The 17,718-nt window shown below is 35.2% G+C and overlaps 1 protein-coding gene and 1 long non-coding RNA gene across 4 annotated transcripts in view; both read right to left on the reverse strand.

Moving 5' to 3' along the window:
• The window catches only part of LOC134679822 (uncharacterized), a 268,010-nt gene that overhangs the window by 151,821 nt on the left and 98,471 nt on the right, over nt 1-17,718 (reverse strand). The gene's annotated exons all lie outside the window — the stretch shown is intronic.
• Nucleotides 1-17,718, reverse strand: part of LOC134679804 (uncharacterized) — a 97,030-nt gene that overhangs the window by 19,364 nt on the left and 59,948 nt on the right. For 2 of the 3 annotated variants that reach the window (XM_063538697.1, XM_063538696.1), the window contains exons 2-3: nt 6,293-6,601; nt 2,034-2,215 (exon numbers count right to left, since the gene is read on the reverse strand). In XM_063538697.1, the coding sequence (XP_063394767.1) occupies nt 2,034-2,215; nt 6,293-6,386 (276 nt within the window). In that variant the 5' untranslated portion in view covers nt 6,387-6,601. The remainder of the gene's footprint in view (nt 1-2,033; nt 2,216-6,292; nt 6,602-17,718) is intronic. The other variant, XM_063538698.1, reaches the window with a different exon arrangement.

Genomic DNA, 17,718 nt, shown 5'->3' on the forward strand with positions numbered 1-17,718 from the left:
TAAAGCCTTTATCTTAAGACAAATCTTTACATTAACACTATAGGTATATCAGTTTCCAATTTATATCATAATTCATAAATATAGCACATTTCGACTCATACCGCGATATTATCTTGGTAATATATGCAGTAAACTTGACTGTGAAGTGAACTCATAATAATTACTGTTACGAATTTTTGGTCACGGTCAAATTATGGTCAGTATTTTAACTGTTATAAGTATGTGAATGTAGAATCTGTTTAAGCGAACTTTGCACCTTGAATAGAACGAAGAGAGGTAGTGTCATTTTAACCGTAAAATTTTCATAATAAATCTAATAACACACGTTGTCACGCAGAGTTAGCTTGGTTAAACTTTATACCTATTTATAGAAATTGGGACAGCTAACATTCAGGAATATAGTGACTGCATTTACTTAATAATTATATAGTTGTATTTTTCATATTTTTTATGACAAATGAAAGGTGGTTTTTAGGGTTCCGTACCCAAAGGGTAAAACGGGACCCTATTACTAAGACTTCGCTGTCCGTCCGTCCGTTCGTCCGTCCGTCCGTCCGTCTGTCACCAGGCTGTATCTCACGAACCGTGATAGCTAGACAGTTGAAATTTTCACATATGATGTATTTCTGTTGCCGCTATAACAACAAATACTAAAAACAGAATAAAATAAAGATTTAAATGGGGCTCCCATACAACAAACGTGATTTTTGACCAAAGTTAAGCAACGTCGGGAGTGGTCAGTACTTGGATGGGTGACCGTTTTTTTTTTTTGCTTTTTTTTGTTTTTTTTTTGCATTATGGTACGGAACCCTTCGTGCGCGAGTCCGACTCGCACTTGCCCGGTTTTTTTAAAACACTGATTGGAATAAAATCCGACTGTCATCTACATCCTAGTGATTAGGTACCTAAGCCAGCTAGCATATACATTTAATAAGCATTAAATAAATGCTCCCACGCTATTCGCGTGATTCTAGCTAATAAATTAAATATATTATCTGCTATCGGTTTTCTTTGTCTCCTTGAAATTCAACATGAAACGATGCTTACTTTTTCCTATACTTACTTCAATGTAGGTACTGTTACTAATAATTTATCTGTCATAATAGCCCATTATTACTGTTTTAGGCATGTAACTATTCGTTAGAGCGCACTTGATCTTAACGTTACCTACATACATAACAGTCACAACAGCCATTGGCAAACTCATTCAATTTTGTACTATATTTCCGTGGCATAAGTTCCAAATTCAAAATAGTTTTTCCAATTGTTATGTATGGTAAACGGTAAACGGTTAAATAATGAGTAATGGGAAAATGGCGAGTAAGCTTAATAATTGAAATTTTTGGCACCAAGTACCGTGACTTTTCTTTCTGTAACGGTAACATGTTGAAAGCGATGGTATGGCTGTCGGTAACGCATGTTGCAGTAAGAACATATTTATTAATAATATTTGAAGGAAAAGGCTAGTATTTTGAAAATTTGCTTTTCGGTAATTAACTACGAGCAAGGAGGATACTTTACCTATAGAAAATTGATATTTAATCGCAATTTTATCACTTGTTTCTAGAACTATGAACTACCACAAACTTGAGTTACTTTGAATCGCGGGGAAACATTGATCATCGGTTTTTTGGAAATAGAGAGTTTATATTTAATGAACGCAAAGATTTTTGATATGATTGGCTACCTACCTTAAGAGAAATACATGATCCAAAATCCCAAAACCCAAATCCCAAATCTAATGTTTAATTTGTCTTTGGTTTTTATTTGTTTTTAGTTGTAGTTTCTTTGTATTGTATTTTTTTTGTAGTTTCACAGTGCCTTGGTTTTACTGTAATGCTGTGTATTTGACTAATAAAATAAATAAATAAAAATGATGAAAGCGTTCAAAAACCAATTGCTTATAGTTAAAGTTTTAAAAAATCGTTTTCTCCCGTCGTTCGTTTCCCCGCAATTCAAAGTAACCCGATGCAATGTAGTAATAGTTACTGTTACTTAGCGACTTCTTGCGATTTTTAGGACTTAGGTCTCACCTTATTAAGAATGGCAGTAGCCAGCAGATCTTCATAGGTGTCATGCGGGGCCTGCGGCTCAGCCGCATATCTCGCGAGAGCTGGCAACGCCGCAGCCTCTTCGACCACTCTAGCGACCAGTCTCTTCAGCTGTGCGTGAGCACTGCTGGCCGATGGCGCTGCGTCGCGGGTTGGTGGCAGATCTAAGGAAGGAAGTCATCATTAAATCAAGGAAACTATTATATATTGTGATTTCTAAGTTGTCTCCGAGATTTGTTTCCTCTCAAGCTCAAGCAGCGGTGCGAAACTCTTGACTTCGACCAAACTCGGCTCAGCATTGCTCCGAGCAATTATTAGGGTTGACACAACTTGACGTCCCTTTGCGTGCACGACCACAGATAATGGCTTGAATTTTGACAACCCTAAATAGCCAAAAGGGATAGTGCCATATATTAGAAAGGGACAGCATGATTCGACCCTGAACCGCGGTCAAACTTCGTTTTTGTAGGAAGTTTCCTTTCTGTACGGCAGTACTATTAATTATTCTGTAGCTCAAGTCAGTTATTTAATTACAATTATTAAGGTCAATGCGGCAAATTCTGTCATACGGGAAATTCCGTCAACAAGCGTTTTTCCCGTATGACGGAGTTAACCACATTAACCTTAGGTACATCTAATTTCTATGTGGGATATGTAAACATAGAATTTTCTATTCTTTAGCTATACTATGCGAGATTTATTAAACATATAGTAATAGTAGGTATATTCAGATCAAATTGAACCGGTATTTAACAATTTTAGATGATTAATAAACGCAAAAAAAATATTATATATATAATATTGTCTGTTGCTCAAATAGTATTTTCGTATTTTAGGATTCAAAAACTAAATATAAATAAATACTAGGTACTGTAGTGTAGTTAGTTAATCAAAATATACATATTATACATAACTACCTCTATAAAATTAAAACAAAAACACGTGCTGAATGGAAAAACATTCCAATGTTATGACTAAAACACACATACCATGCATGAAATTCCATGCTCCATGTTAATAACACGTAAAATTCATGGTGAATTAAAATATTTATATTGTTCAGTCATACCACATGGGACTGTTATGACTACTTATGACTTTTCAGGATTCCAGGCCAATCCGAACGTACACTGCACGGATATGATGGTCGTTCTTGTCTACGTGACAGCGTGATAAAATAGTATCCGGCACTTTCTCTCCCGCGGTGTTAAAAAGTGACAGTTATTTTATCGCGTGGATAAACGTGGATAAAGCCATCTATAATACGCCGACTGATATCAGAATATTTGAATATGATTCTCTTGACTACACTTTCTCATTAATATTTTCTAAAAATCTTCTGTTATTTTACTCTCTCAAAGATGTTAATACACCGAAGTTACAAAAGCGGCGACGGAAATTGGTCTCAAATGAATTTTCCTCCAGCGTGCCAATGTCAACAGTGAAACCATTTCACAAGTCATCAATATGCATCGAATGCAGAGATTATATCAATTGGTACAGATATGGAGATATAAACATGTGTTGCGTGTAAGCGGTGACCTAAAATAGTTGTTAAGATACCTACATAATGTGCAAATATTAAGCTTTACAGTTATTAAAATTCTTAGAAAAAATTACATCTCTAGATGCCACGAATATTCGGCGACTATTCGGTATTCGGCCTATGCGGCCATTTTGCCGAATATTTGGTATTCGGCTGAATGTTGCCTACTATTCCGAATACCGAATATCTGTTGCACCTATATAAAAAGAAAAAAATTACACAATATTTGGTATTCGGCCGAAACCACTATTCGGGGCATCTCTAAAAATGATCCAAATTTTTGTATTATGTTTTTACAGAAAATACACCGATTTCTTCGATTGTTTTGGACCGTTTGAATTGTTGTAACTTCTGTTGCTACTAGTATGTAAACCAATAAATGTATGCGTAGCTCTTTCAGAAATACCGCCACTACTTGTACATATTACCGTTCGTGTGTGCTATTTACATGCGATTAATTCTCAATGTAACGATGTTTTGCCTCATTATATGGGCCATTTGTTTTTGTTAGACGTGAAGATTTTTTTAACCTTCTAAGTGATTAATAATGACATAAATGGGACATGTAAATACATATACCTAATGTTTTGTTATTTTAAAATATACGAGACGGTTTTATAAATGTTTTCCCATTTTAGATTCTAAGTCCATTCTTGTTCCACACTTTTTTTTATTAGGTAGGTAGGTATATAGGAGGCAAACGAGGAGACAAATTGCCATGTGGCAAGTATAATTTGTTTTTAAATATAACCGTGGGTAGAATAAGACTAAATTAATATTCCTTAAAACATTGTCAAAATAAAATGTAATTCGCAAATACTTCCGCTATTCACAAGAAATATTGTCACCACCCAGAAGTTAACCTTTCAACTGAGGTCGACGATAAATTTCCATAATCATACATTCAAGCAAAAACACTAGACTTAAACACTTCGCAAACACATATTGCATGTCGTTAAGATTTGAACCGACCTTGGTAAAAACCTCAACGGTTTTTAACTCGAGTATGGATGGTGTTTAGCAAAAATGAGTCATTCCACATCCATTTTGCAATAAAATGTCAACTTAAGTTTAAGCGTCAATTTATTGAGTTGAAATCTTATTGAAAAATTAATGTGAGCTGTGAACACATTATTGCTTATCAGCATCCAGTTTTTGTAAATAACTGGTATCTATAAGTACACCTTTGTTCCCGGATTATATTAGCCCAAATAAAGTCAAAAACCGTTGACAATTGCATTTTTATCGCGTCATAAGTCTGCACACTCGTATTTGACAGAACGTGACGGCCAGAAGGGTTAAAGGCCTGTGCACACCGGCTTGCGTGTGCGTGACGTGCGCGTGTGCGTGCGCTAAAATGTTGGAGCCGCACACGCACACGTCTTAAGGGTGAAGATGGCCGGCTCTTTATCATCTGTCACCATGTCTGTCACGTTCTAACAAGTAGGTATGTCAAGTGCGAAAGTGAAGCATAACATGACAGTTGACAAACTCGCTACGCTCGTGAATCTATTATAGAATCTTACGTTTGCACGGGACTAAAAAAAAGCACTCGAAGAAATATCAAACTTTGATCTCTTGTTGTGTGAAAGTTCAGAACAAAACTCTCCTCTGGCACTTAACAATTTGATAGGTAATCGGAAAAAACCTCGAAGACCTTCCGGAAGAACTTTTTTAAAATAAACTTGTATTGTAACCCTTGCACCTACTGGTTTAACCATTTTCGGCGCTATGACTACTTTTCAAGGGACAAAGAAGGTCAGTATACTGTTTTAATTTATCTTATTCACTTGTTAAAATTATATAATTGAGTGACATTTATGTGTCAAGGCATATTTAAACTCAGTTAATTAATACTATTACACTAATGGTATAGTGATGGTGGTATTAAAATATAGTATACTCTTAACCCTTTAAACGCCACGCCTGCAGTGTGCAGCGCGTCATTATGAGCCTTGTCGGAATTTGTCTTCGCAATAAAGTTTACGAATAGTTAGTGAATGACGATGGTACTTGACTGACCGCTTTTTAATGCCAGTAACTAGCCCAAAGCGGATTGATAAATCAATATTAACCATTTGTTTGCAGATATTGCAATTTCCTTCGGACCTAATTGAAATCCAAAATGTTTTAAGTAGGATGCACTTGCTTTCAATTTATATTTATTTATTTAATAAAGTGCAAGCTTACAGTACTACACCAATTCACTTACACACTAGAAAGATATATACATGTCAGAAAAATTACAAAAAAACATGCAAACAGAGAAAATGTCAAGAGGGATAAAATTTACAAATTCAGTCAATTAATTAATTAGCTACAATATTGCTACTGTGTCTCAATATGTGTCCTAATATAATTCCAAAGACTGAAATGACAGTTCGATTGCCCGAGTTAGGCCAACAAATCTATCATTTTAGCATTTGGAATATACTTTAAGTAAAATTTAACAACACATTTAGTTACCCCAAATTCCCTTTTCAAATCACTGGAAGCCCTTTTTAAACCTCTGATAAAATACTTCAGCTAAATTAATGTTTTAATACCTAAAAAAGCAATTCGATTTATGAAGGCTGAAACGCTGTTAATATCTATATGTATTGAAATCAATATCGTTTGATATTTATCACTTTTATCAGTTGCCTTTCAGGGAAAGAGTTTTGGGGGAAAAGAAAATATTTTTTTAAGAACTTACCCAAAATCTCCTCAAGCCAGTAGCATGAAACGTAGAGGAAGATGGCAACCCCCAGCCAGAAGCCGAGCAGCAGCACAGCGAGGTATTCCCACATTGTTTATCGGTTATCGCATCACTGACAGTTTTGTCGGAGTTGTCGTTTATCGCGTCACTAATATTTATCGCAGTACTTTGAGGTATTCCCACATTATCGGTTGTCGTATCACTTGTTTTTGATTTGCATCACTGTTCTAACTTTTATTCACGATAGATCACTAGGTATTGAATATATTATTTTTATTTTCAAATTATTGTTGTCATGTTGATTGGCTGTTAATTAAAAGTAAAGTTATGTGGTATGAGTTAAAACTTACGTTTCGGGGTTTGAGGTGATTTTTATTAAAAATAAAAAGAAAAGAAGTTTAATTTAGGATTTGCAAAACATGATTAAACAACACGTCAGAGTTATTTCTAATACCTAATACTTAATGGTGGAAAATGTTCGCCGTAACGTTAAAAGACTCTAAGATAACATTTTCATAAATAAGAATAACAATATAACATTTATAACCCAATTGCAAATAGAGATACAGATCCGTAAACCATAACAATCGTTCTTTATGTTATAAACACTTTCTTAAGTTACTTTTTAACCAATAACTTTAATGTGATTCCATTCCATGAACTGATTTCATCTGATATTGATAGGCGCAGCAATGTTGATTTTCTAATTATACTTAAACAATGATCTCAGATTTAACATTGTATAGACGAAGTAACTGATGCATTGTCATTGTAGTTAGAATTGGCTCATAAATTCTTAACCGAAGTGTTGTGATGACGTACAGCCTGACAACAGTATTAGGCATTGTCTTATTATCGATTGTTTTGATTCATCAACTTGCAGCGGTATCATGACCGCATTTTTATCACCTGCCATGCCTCACTTTCGCACTTACATATTTGTTAGAACGTGACAGGCATGGTGACAAATGATAAAGAGCCGAACATATTAGCCCTACTGCTGTAAACATGAAGACGATGGCTACTAACACCAACACGTATAACCTTCGTATAACTGCTTATAAGACCGTATGTCTACGTAAGGGTTGTCATATGTAAAATTGAATACCCTGAAAAAAGTCCGGACATCACCCTAAAAATCATGTCATTTCCTATACGGTAATTTCTTTAAAGCTTTAAGCTGTATTCTCAAAGATAGAGAATTGTAAAAATTTTCATACAAAGTAAATTGTAGGACCCGGGTATGTCCTTAAACTACGTCCAAGACCACGGACGGGCAGCAGCGTCCCTCAAATTCGGTGTACTCGACTGCGATCGCCAACCCGCCTGCCAAGCGTGGCGATTATGGCATTCACCCCCTATCAAGGGCAAGGCCTATGTTTAGCAGTGGACGTCTTATGGCTGAGATGATGATGATGATGATGAAATTGTAGGTCGGTGATGTGATAGACGTTTTGAAATACTTCAGATAAAAAAACCTTATTTCTAAAAAAACCTTACAGGAGAATTCGTTTCTGTTAAAAAATGTGGTAAGTTATAGTTAAGTTAATATTCATATATAAGAGAATTAGACAACGTAATAGGTGTAAGTTTACGATTCTTTGTTGCATTTAGGAAATACTAACCTAACTAAAATATTTTGCATGTCCGCTTCAAACAACGGACATGTGTTACTGTTGTATTGATGTAAGTAGGTATGTCAAACAAGAACGGTAAAACAACGTGCTCTACATACAATAAGGTATCGGACGTTAACAGTGCTTACAGTTATATGGTTATATCGCGCTACGTGATCGGTTGGGTAATGGTATTTGCTATAACATTATCCATTATTTATGGTACACATTTTTTTTTGTGCAGTCAACTTTTTAAATATTAAGGAAATAACTAGGTAAGTACCTATGTAGTAGTAGAACATTAATCGTTTTTAATTAACGGAATTACGTAACGTAATGATGAATAATTCTCTGTTCTTGTTTAAATTGATTGCAATTGTTATAAGATGCACTAATACCATACGTATATGTATAAAATATACGTGGTATTTAAATTTCAATGTTAATACCAATTATAATACATCAATTATTACACATTGGTATTACACATGCCTATACACAAAAATACTTAATATATCTTTCCATTTTAAAATTAGAGTCGGATCTAGGCATTTCCATTAATATAAAATTCCTTTGAAAATACTATAAAGGTTATATAAGGACACTCCCTCACTTGTTCAGTTGAAGTCGGTGCACAGTTAGCTTAGACGGACTCCAACTCTATTTGCTTAAACTTAAGTTCTAATTTCAAAAGAGAGTAGGTAAATAAACCGTTACAGAGATCATTACGCACTTGTATGCTCAACTTCGACAGGTGACGGAATTATACACACTATTATTTGACAAAATATGAACCTTAATACGAACATATAAGGTTCACAATGGTTCAGAGTTGCTGTTACCTACTTAATTTTAAGACGCGACCTTCACGAAGTGATTTGGTGAATAGTTATTACTTAATTCGATTAGGTGTAGCGTTGGCAACATATGATATGTTATAATGAAATTAAATGAGCCGTTTCGACGGTGTCAGAATGGTTCATTAAGTAAATAGGTATAATGTTAAATGGGGGTTGCATAAATAGCTATAACTACTCTACTCGAATGATTAACGAGTTCTGATATTTGCAAATTAGAAAAACTAGGGAAAACCCGATCTAAAAGGTTACAAAATATTTATTAATTTCGTAATTTTGCCTTAATTTAATTTATTAGTTTTAACTTTGGAAGTTGTATGAACATATCTATCACTATCACTTCATCACATTATGAAACATAGTCCCCGGCCGCGTCCGTCTGTCTGTAATCTGTATGTTCGCGATAAACTCAAAAACTACTGAAGGAATTTCATGCGGTTTTCACCCATCAATAGACTGATTATTGAGGAAGTGGTGTAAATTGTTAAGTTTTGTGTAAATTTGTAAAAAATATTACGATGTTTGCTAATGATGTCGGAAAACGCTTTACTAGTACTAGTAGGCATATTACGCATTCATCGTATGTATCGCCGGATCGCTGCGTGCTAGTTTCGGGTCGTTTCGTGGTATCGAGAAGCCATGAAGGGCGATAGGTATAACCTCGTTCTGATAGAGGCTAGGTAATGGTAAATCGCTTCAAATACTTATTTAATATATCTAGTTCTAGAGATATCTATTTATTTTAATATATATTAGAGTTCCATTACTGACATATTGACATATACGCAGAGGTTGCCCTTGAAGTTAGATCCTTAAATTTTTTATATGTTAATAATTATAAAAGTATAAGTTAAAGTGTAAGTAAAGAATATCATGGCGGTCTTTGGCGTCGGAGGCCAAGATCCACTTCGGGTCGTTGCGCCTCAGCAGTAAGTAGTTAAGTACTTTTCGAATTTGCAGTTAAGCGACACAATTCATAATAATATTAATTCATATTAATTTTATTTTGACGAAACCTGAGGTGGATGAGCTATCTGTATGGTCATATGGTGACGAAGCCTGCGCTGTGGATCTGAAGGTACTGTTATTATTATGTTTTTTTTTGTCAATAAATCAATTATTTGTTTTATTTTTTATGGAATAAATTCATAATTACCTGTCTTTTGCTCCGTCCAATTCGAAGTCTGCTCATGAGAAATTAATGTAATTAAAAGTAACGTAGAACCTAGGAGGTACTTGATTACCTATCTAACTATTGGTAAGACCTGTTGTGAATAACCCTGCCTAACATTGTAACAAACCAGCGCTAACTGAAAGTGTCATTTACCGCACATCTCAATGAAAGTGACCGTCAATAAGGAAGCATGAGCGAGCGAGTGTTTGGACAAGACATGTTACGTAGAAGGGACGCTTCCCGGTTTGAATAGGTTTATTACATCTTGTAACACGTCTCTGCTTATATGATGTAAGTGGTGTAAGTGGACACTACTGGTTTATTATACAGGGTTACATCTAAATGGGCGCTTTCTGTCATAGAGCGAATATTTATTCCTATTTCCACACTGAAAATATTCATTTATATAAGTACAGGTTGGCCAGCCAGCGGCAGATTTCTGATTTCTACTTCAAATGATTTTCGAACGAAGTGTAATAAGGGAGACGCGAAGGAGTGTTTTAGTTTCGAAAGTATTTAAAGTTGATTAGTTACAATACTTATAATGAATCGCTGGTCATGACCATCAGAGCATCGTGAGATTCATGAGTGTTGTATTGAGGCACCAAACCAATAGATTTTCACTTAGTGCCTACAGTGACCCGATCTTATTTGTAGAGCCATAAGAGCGTGTCACATCACATATTTTTGCGGCCTTCGCTGTGTAACATATTATTGCAGGTGTCTGTACTGCAAGACATAAGTTTTGCATTATTTTCAGAATATGCGGAAATAATTGGAGGAGTGCTTACATAAATTATTACAAGAAATAAGATAAATCCGCATGCATCTTCTTTTCTTAAAAATAAGTGTTGGTTAACATGTATGTATATGTATTCGTTTCTTTAATCACATTGGGAATCTAAATCTCTCTCTATCTGGACACCCTATATTAAATAACAATCCAGTAATACATAGTAAACTGTTATGGCGCTACGTCAATTAAAATGACACACCAGTTGCATTACTAATGAAACATTTAAACTATTTCCGTTTTAACCGAGCACAACCATTTTTTATTGGAAACCTCTTACATTTCCTCACATATGGTTACAAAGTTATCGTTGCACTCATTAGAGATACCTACTTTTCTATTTCTACTTAACGTTAATTGTCTATGTGCGGGACAGTGGCGTTATTATTTTGACAGTTGATGACAGATGCTCATCCATAATAGGTACTAATTTAGTATGAAAGAGTGACGTGCCTTAATACAAGTAAAATAAGTTTTTGGCAAAAATTTCATTTTTGGTACTTACAAGCTTTTATCGCTGACTGTACTTTTCTTACGACAGACAACTAATACTCATCGAGACAATTCTGAAAACCCCTAACACAATTAGGTTACGTTGTTTCATCACAGAGTTCCTATGGCCACCTCCTGTCTCCATCATCAGATCAGCTCGATGGTACCATAATATTGCATTGTCATCCGATTTATACATGCATGCAAAATTTCAGCTCAATCGGAAATCACATTTAACTTGCAAGATTTGATTACACACAGACCGACAGACAACGGTCAGGTGAAACTAAATAAAAGCTTGTATTTTCACGGAAATGTACGAATGTGTCTTGCTATTTCAGTAAGTCTCGGTACAAAAAGTGAGGTTGACCGGGTAGCATGACAAATACGAGCGAGAAAATACCATGGATGTTATGCTACATCTGTATGTTACTTGAATGTCCATGCCAAGTTTCATATCATTTCAGTAAGTCGTTTTAATATGAGAGCGTAATTTCGTCTGACTATTATAGGATGAGAGAAACATACGATAGGAAGTAGATATACAGAATGATTTCGGGGTCGTGGAGCAATAGAGCCAGACATCATACAGAATCCAAAGATGAGCCTAATGATGTTGTTAATTATTGTTTATCATCAATAATGATGATTATTTTCCAGATGACAAGTAGGAAAAAACATTTTTGCATACAATTTGGTGACCCTACTCAATGTGACGTCTTGTCGCTTTCCATACAGCGTATGTCAAAAGTCATAGGGTGACCATAATTACTTAGTATAACATTAATTTTACTTGAAAAATAAGAATAATTAAAGTAATTATCTTTTAATCAAATACTACCATATGATAATGTGGATCATTTACAGAGTCAGAAAAAGTGGTTCTGGATCACGACCCAGAAATCACCCTGTATATGTATATTTGTCCAACTGCACATGTAAGTTGGTATGGTAGCCCGTACAGATATGGGCGTACGAGGTATTTTCACTTTCGCTGCAAACGCGTTTGGTACTTGATGTGTTTTAAAGTTAAATCGAAAGTAATGTTATAGCATACGAGAAAGATGCAGCTAAGAATAAGTACTTTGAGATAGGAAGGAATGAATATGACATTAGATGCAATATGATCATCATCTCGCGGTGTCGCAGCTTTTTGCCGCGGCTTATGCCTGGAGTCCGCTTGGCAACTAATCCTAATAATTGGCGTACGCACTAATTTTTATACGAAAGCGCATGACATCTGACCTTTCAACCCATAGGGCAAACTAGGCCGTATTGGGTTAGTCCGGTTCATTAAATACAATAAATTGGGTTTTAAAATATTTAAATGGGATAGTTAAAAAAAACGGAAATTATAAGAGATTGCTATGGTAATTAGATAATAAGTAATAGTTAAAACATCTGTTAAATAAATTCCCGTGTCAGTACCTACATTTTCATACAAAATATGGGCCTCAAACCGGAAGCTGGAGATGCAAAAAACCAACAGTATAATAACTCAAAATATCTAAAAATACATTCTCTTTCAGTGATTATTTTAATTTGTGGAAAATCGCAAACAACAATAGCATTGTTAAAAAACTATTATGAAAGTAAATGTAAAATGGCATTTTCTCACATACGAGTCAAAAAATTGAAATACTATTTTAACACGCGACGATTAAGTAATACCTCGATTGTCATTCTGTCGATTAAGTTTTTCTTAAAACATTCTATAAAGATGACATGATTGTCGGGAACTGCATTGTCAAAGAGCTGAAACCCTAGTGAGTATTATATTCTTTGGCTGAAACACATCAGACGCATCTATACAACCTATGCAACACTGCACCATTAGCTTCCTGCGTATGCATTTTATCTCGTTTTGCCATCAGATGCTTTTACTGGCATCAATACGTGACAACTAAAGATGCATTGTGAGATGTCAAAATTAATTTTGTGTTGCATTGTTTGCAGTAGTTCCAAATAAATATTTACTTTTATACTTGCACCATTTTAAAATGTTAGAATTAAACTAAGAAAAGTCTGCAGAGATTTGACAGCACACGCAGTGCAGGTGTTATTTTAACTAGCACTGCGCCTCCTGTCTAAATATCTGCAGACTTTTCTTGGTCTCAACATCTTTCAGATTTTTGCATCTCGCCACAGAATAAATAATAGTACTAAGTACAGAAGACTCACTCTCTAACAAAACGTGTCTGTTACGATCAGCACAGATATGGCCGCTAGGTGGCGACAGCGCCACGCGCGGCTTATGGCAAACCCCAAAATTCGGGCCGAAAGGATGTACTTTTAGCTACCTGTAGCAAAGCGACGAAATCACAGAGTGAGACACGCCTGATCTCGCCAAAACCAAGTTGCATCTTGACCTCTGCGACTCGGCCCCAGGGGTCCATCGCTCCGCAAAACCTTGACCACTTGCGTGTTACGTAAAAAACACGTTACTCCATAAGTTTGCCAACGAGGTGCGCAAGCGCCATGCCTAAATTATGATTATTATGTGTTGCTGGTGGCGAGTTACTGGTATGCCAGAGACTAGTAGTAAATAAGTAAAATATAATACGAACTGAAAGAGCAAAATTCCTGTGTGATATTTCGACAGTTATTATCCCAAATCAGAAATATAAAGATCGCCATACAAAATTTCGTACGTGGAACAAAATGTTCCCTTTCAAAAACGAACATGTATTTTATTTATTATGAATTTTCTCAGAAATATTTATGAACTTTTCTAAATTGGAAAAGTTCATCCGCTCCAATCTTTCCGTTTCCGTAAGTATTTTTTGTGAGACACTTTTGACTTTCTTATGTTTTTTGGGGCGTCATAAGTCATAATGCGGACTTCTTATTTATCTACAAAAAGTACAGTGAATAAAGAAATTATTTATTAGTAAACTTTACTATTAGTATTAATGAAAAAAAAAAGTTTTTTTAAAACCACTTTAACATTGGTTACGAATGTGATTGTTTAATTAAAATTGACCGTCTTTACAAATAACGTGTCTGTGTATGTGGTTTGATTGCCGTAATACTATAAAGTATATACTTATTAAGTTATTAGTCTTATAACACCATATAAGGTGCACGGGCTAGTTAAATTTACCGTATGTGTATATTAATGGTTTGTTATGGTGCGTTATTTTTGTTTTAGTTTATTTTTATGCAAAATTATCAGACTCTATAACTTTTTGTGAAAACTTTAATAAAAATAATGAGTTAATTTAGGGTGCAATCATATACCATCTTATATATCAAATATAGCACTATAAATAGAGCCCCGTCTAAGTTTACTTTGCACCAACTTGATCAGAACAAAGTGACTATCTATGTAGTGACAAATGTTACACCACAAAAGGCATTTAACAAAATTATCTAAGCGAAACTGCTATGAAATTATGACGTTTAAAATAACACTAGCACACTCTGTGCTATCAAACACGGTACAGAGTTACTTAGATTAGCCCGACTCTAGAGGTCTAGCTACCATCATGTTTATTAGGCCTATATGTATGACATAACAATTTATCAGTATGACATCACGCAAAATACCGCATTGTGTTAAAACGATTCGTCTCATTGATGTTATCACACTATCTTTATTATCTCATCGTTGATATATATGAAGCACAAACAGCCACATATTATGTACTTATAATATCCGAGAGACCGCGTCTTGCTCGGAAAACATATAAAAACTCAAAAATGCGCGTTTTACCCAGGAATTAGACCTAACTAGATCGAGTTTTCGCCCCAGATATCCACATTTATCCACGTGACAAAATAACCGTGATTTTTTAACTCCGCGGGATAGAAAATAGAAAGTGACGGACACCGTTTTATCACGCTGTCACGTAGACAAAAACGACCATCGTATCCGTACTGGGCTATAACCGCGAAAATCGAAGTTCGCAAATTGTGGGCATTTTTCTCTGTCACTCTAATTACGCCTTCATTGGAGTAAAAGAGAAAGATCCCCGTAATTTGCGATTTTCTGTTTTCGCGGTAGCCCCTCTGAAAACCCCCATTCATCGAAATGGTTAAAGCCGTTTTAGACCTACAAGAATAAAAGAATTTCTCGTTTAAGAGGCGTCCGACATGTTGTGATGATCTATGGCGGCTGATCGGTGATCACATGGTGCTTTCCATAGAAAACGAAGCGCTGGAAGCTCCGGCCCGGCCTCGGCCCGGCCTAGCGTGAGTCATCCTTATCTCGAAAACTTTAGATAATTATATAATGTTGACGAGATTTCTCATTTCGACGTCAACTCAAAATTTAAGAGTGAAACTGTTTCTTTTGACTTCAATGTGGATTTTGCAGACAAGATCAAAAGATACATAAATTAATGGATTACGTGTTCATTGGAATGATGGTAATTTCTTTAGTGAATGTTGTAAATGTTGACCTGAGTTGACATTCTGCATACAACAAACGTGATTTTTTGCCGTTTTATGCTTGATATTACGGAACGGTACGGAACCTTTAGTGCCCGAGTCCGACTCGCATTTGGTCGGTTTTTATTATTTAGGTACAAAATACTTTTGCCGGGTTGTTTAATTTTATCCGACTGTACACGTCACATCGCCACACAAGAGCGTGAGACGACGTAACACAATTAAAGCATGCGAAACTTTTTTTATGACAGCCGGGCGAGCGGGAGCCAAAATACGTGTGAAGACGATTGAAGATAGAAAATGTCGGGTGAGAACTGTGGACGTGTCTTTGATTTTGAGATTCAAAATCGTTTATTGTTTATGGTTTAGCTATAGCTAAAATATGGTATTCTTTTGACGTTGTGTTCAAATGCTCAATAGAGGTGTTATCGCAGGCTTGCAAGCCAAAAAATGATGATTCTACTCAAAGAGGCATCGATTTAATATTTAATTATTTTATTATATCATGCTCAATATGCAACCAGCTGCCATTACCTAATTATTTACTGTAAAACTACTTAGGTATTCATTTTTTTTAAATTTATTTATACGTAAGTTGGTAAATGGGAAAAAAAGAGCAATAAAAATCTACTAAAATATTTTTAGTCTTTGGACTGTGTCAAAAACTACCAAAAACGCGGATTATTGGTTTCGTCCAGTCATTCGGTTTTCTTGAACATTAACAACTAATCAAGAAACAAACACAAGTGGTACCTCAAACTTATAGAGGTACCTACAGTCAGGTTTATAGGTAGACTCATTAGTCTCATTACCTAGTTAAATAAACAAAAACAGTATTCCTCGTAAAAACGTACAATTTATGAATTATGTATCACGGACGTAACCTAACAAGTTTGACAGCCGCTGACTTGCGCTATAATGCCTATAATAAACCACGAACTACTTCACTCGTTCATATATCTGCGTCTCTTTCAATGAAATCAAGAGCGACAGAGAGGGATAATACAATTTCGATTTTCGATATCGCGGTAGGTCGACCGCGCCCGCGCCGAACCGGTCTTTTTTATACCAGTAATTATGTTTTCATTGAAGATTACTTAATGTTTATATAAAGTAGGTAATAGAAAAATTTGATGTGATAATGATAATTAGTGTGTTGACCATATTTGTTTATGGTGGCACTACCACACTCTGTCGCTAGCCAAGTCTGTGCAGAGTTAGCTGTTAGGCTGTTACTGACTTTAGAAACTCTAAGAAAAAGAAATGCTCTAGAAATCTTTGTTACAGCTGTTACGACCACAATGGAGAATCGTGTGAACTTGTCGAAATATCTCTTATTAGCTAAACTGAGTTTAATGATCCGATGCGATGTTCGTACGTAATTATGACGAAGTGTCATCTTTTCGTACATCTACTTAGAGAAAGGTGTAGATCTAAGTAATCTTACTTAGATCTACCTATACCTACTACGACTTTCTAGGGTTCCGTACCCAAAGGGTAAAAACGGGACCCTATTTCGTGCTATTACTAAGACTCCACTGTCCGTCTGTTCGTCCGTAGTTAGTAGGGCTAGAGATGTAATTTCTTTGTAAGGAAATGATACCTAATTAAATGTTATTTCTATTTTCACTTAGTTAAAGTATTTTAGTAGGAGAGTAACAACAGTAAATTCAGTTAAAGCTTTAAGAATACCATAGGTTTTAAGAATACATAGGTACTTTACACCAAAATGTAAACAAATTGACATAGTAACATCCGCTTTTTCTTACGTTCACACTTTTTTATAAACGTTTCAAAAACCATGACGTCAATACTGAAAAACTAGCAGAAACAATATTCAATTGTACAATGAGCTTAATGTCGTTGATATAAGATACATTATTCACAAAATAAAATATACTTAACAGGTAGGTATAGGTGTATGTCATAATAGTCTGTGCAAAGTACAAGGAGAACGAATTGCCGCAAAAGAAACCTGTATTTTAAAGTTAATATCGACCTTACAGTTGAGATCTTTAACTTTAACAATTTAAATTGAGGAAAAAACAACTTTTTGCCCTATTAAAGTAACAAGGGACGCAAGGTCTATTCGATTCGCA

The sequence above is a fragment of the Cydia fagiglandana genome, chromosome 3, assembly GCF_963556715.1.
Source record: "Cydia fagiglandana chromosome 3, ilCydFagi1.1, whole genome shotgun sequence".
NCBI classification, from domain to species: Eukaryota; Metazoa; Arthropoda; class Insecta; order Lepidoptera; family Tortricidae; genus Cydia; species Cydia fagiglandana.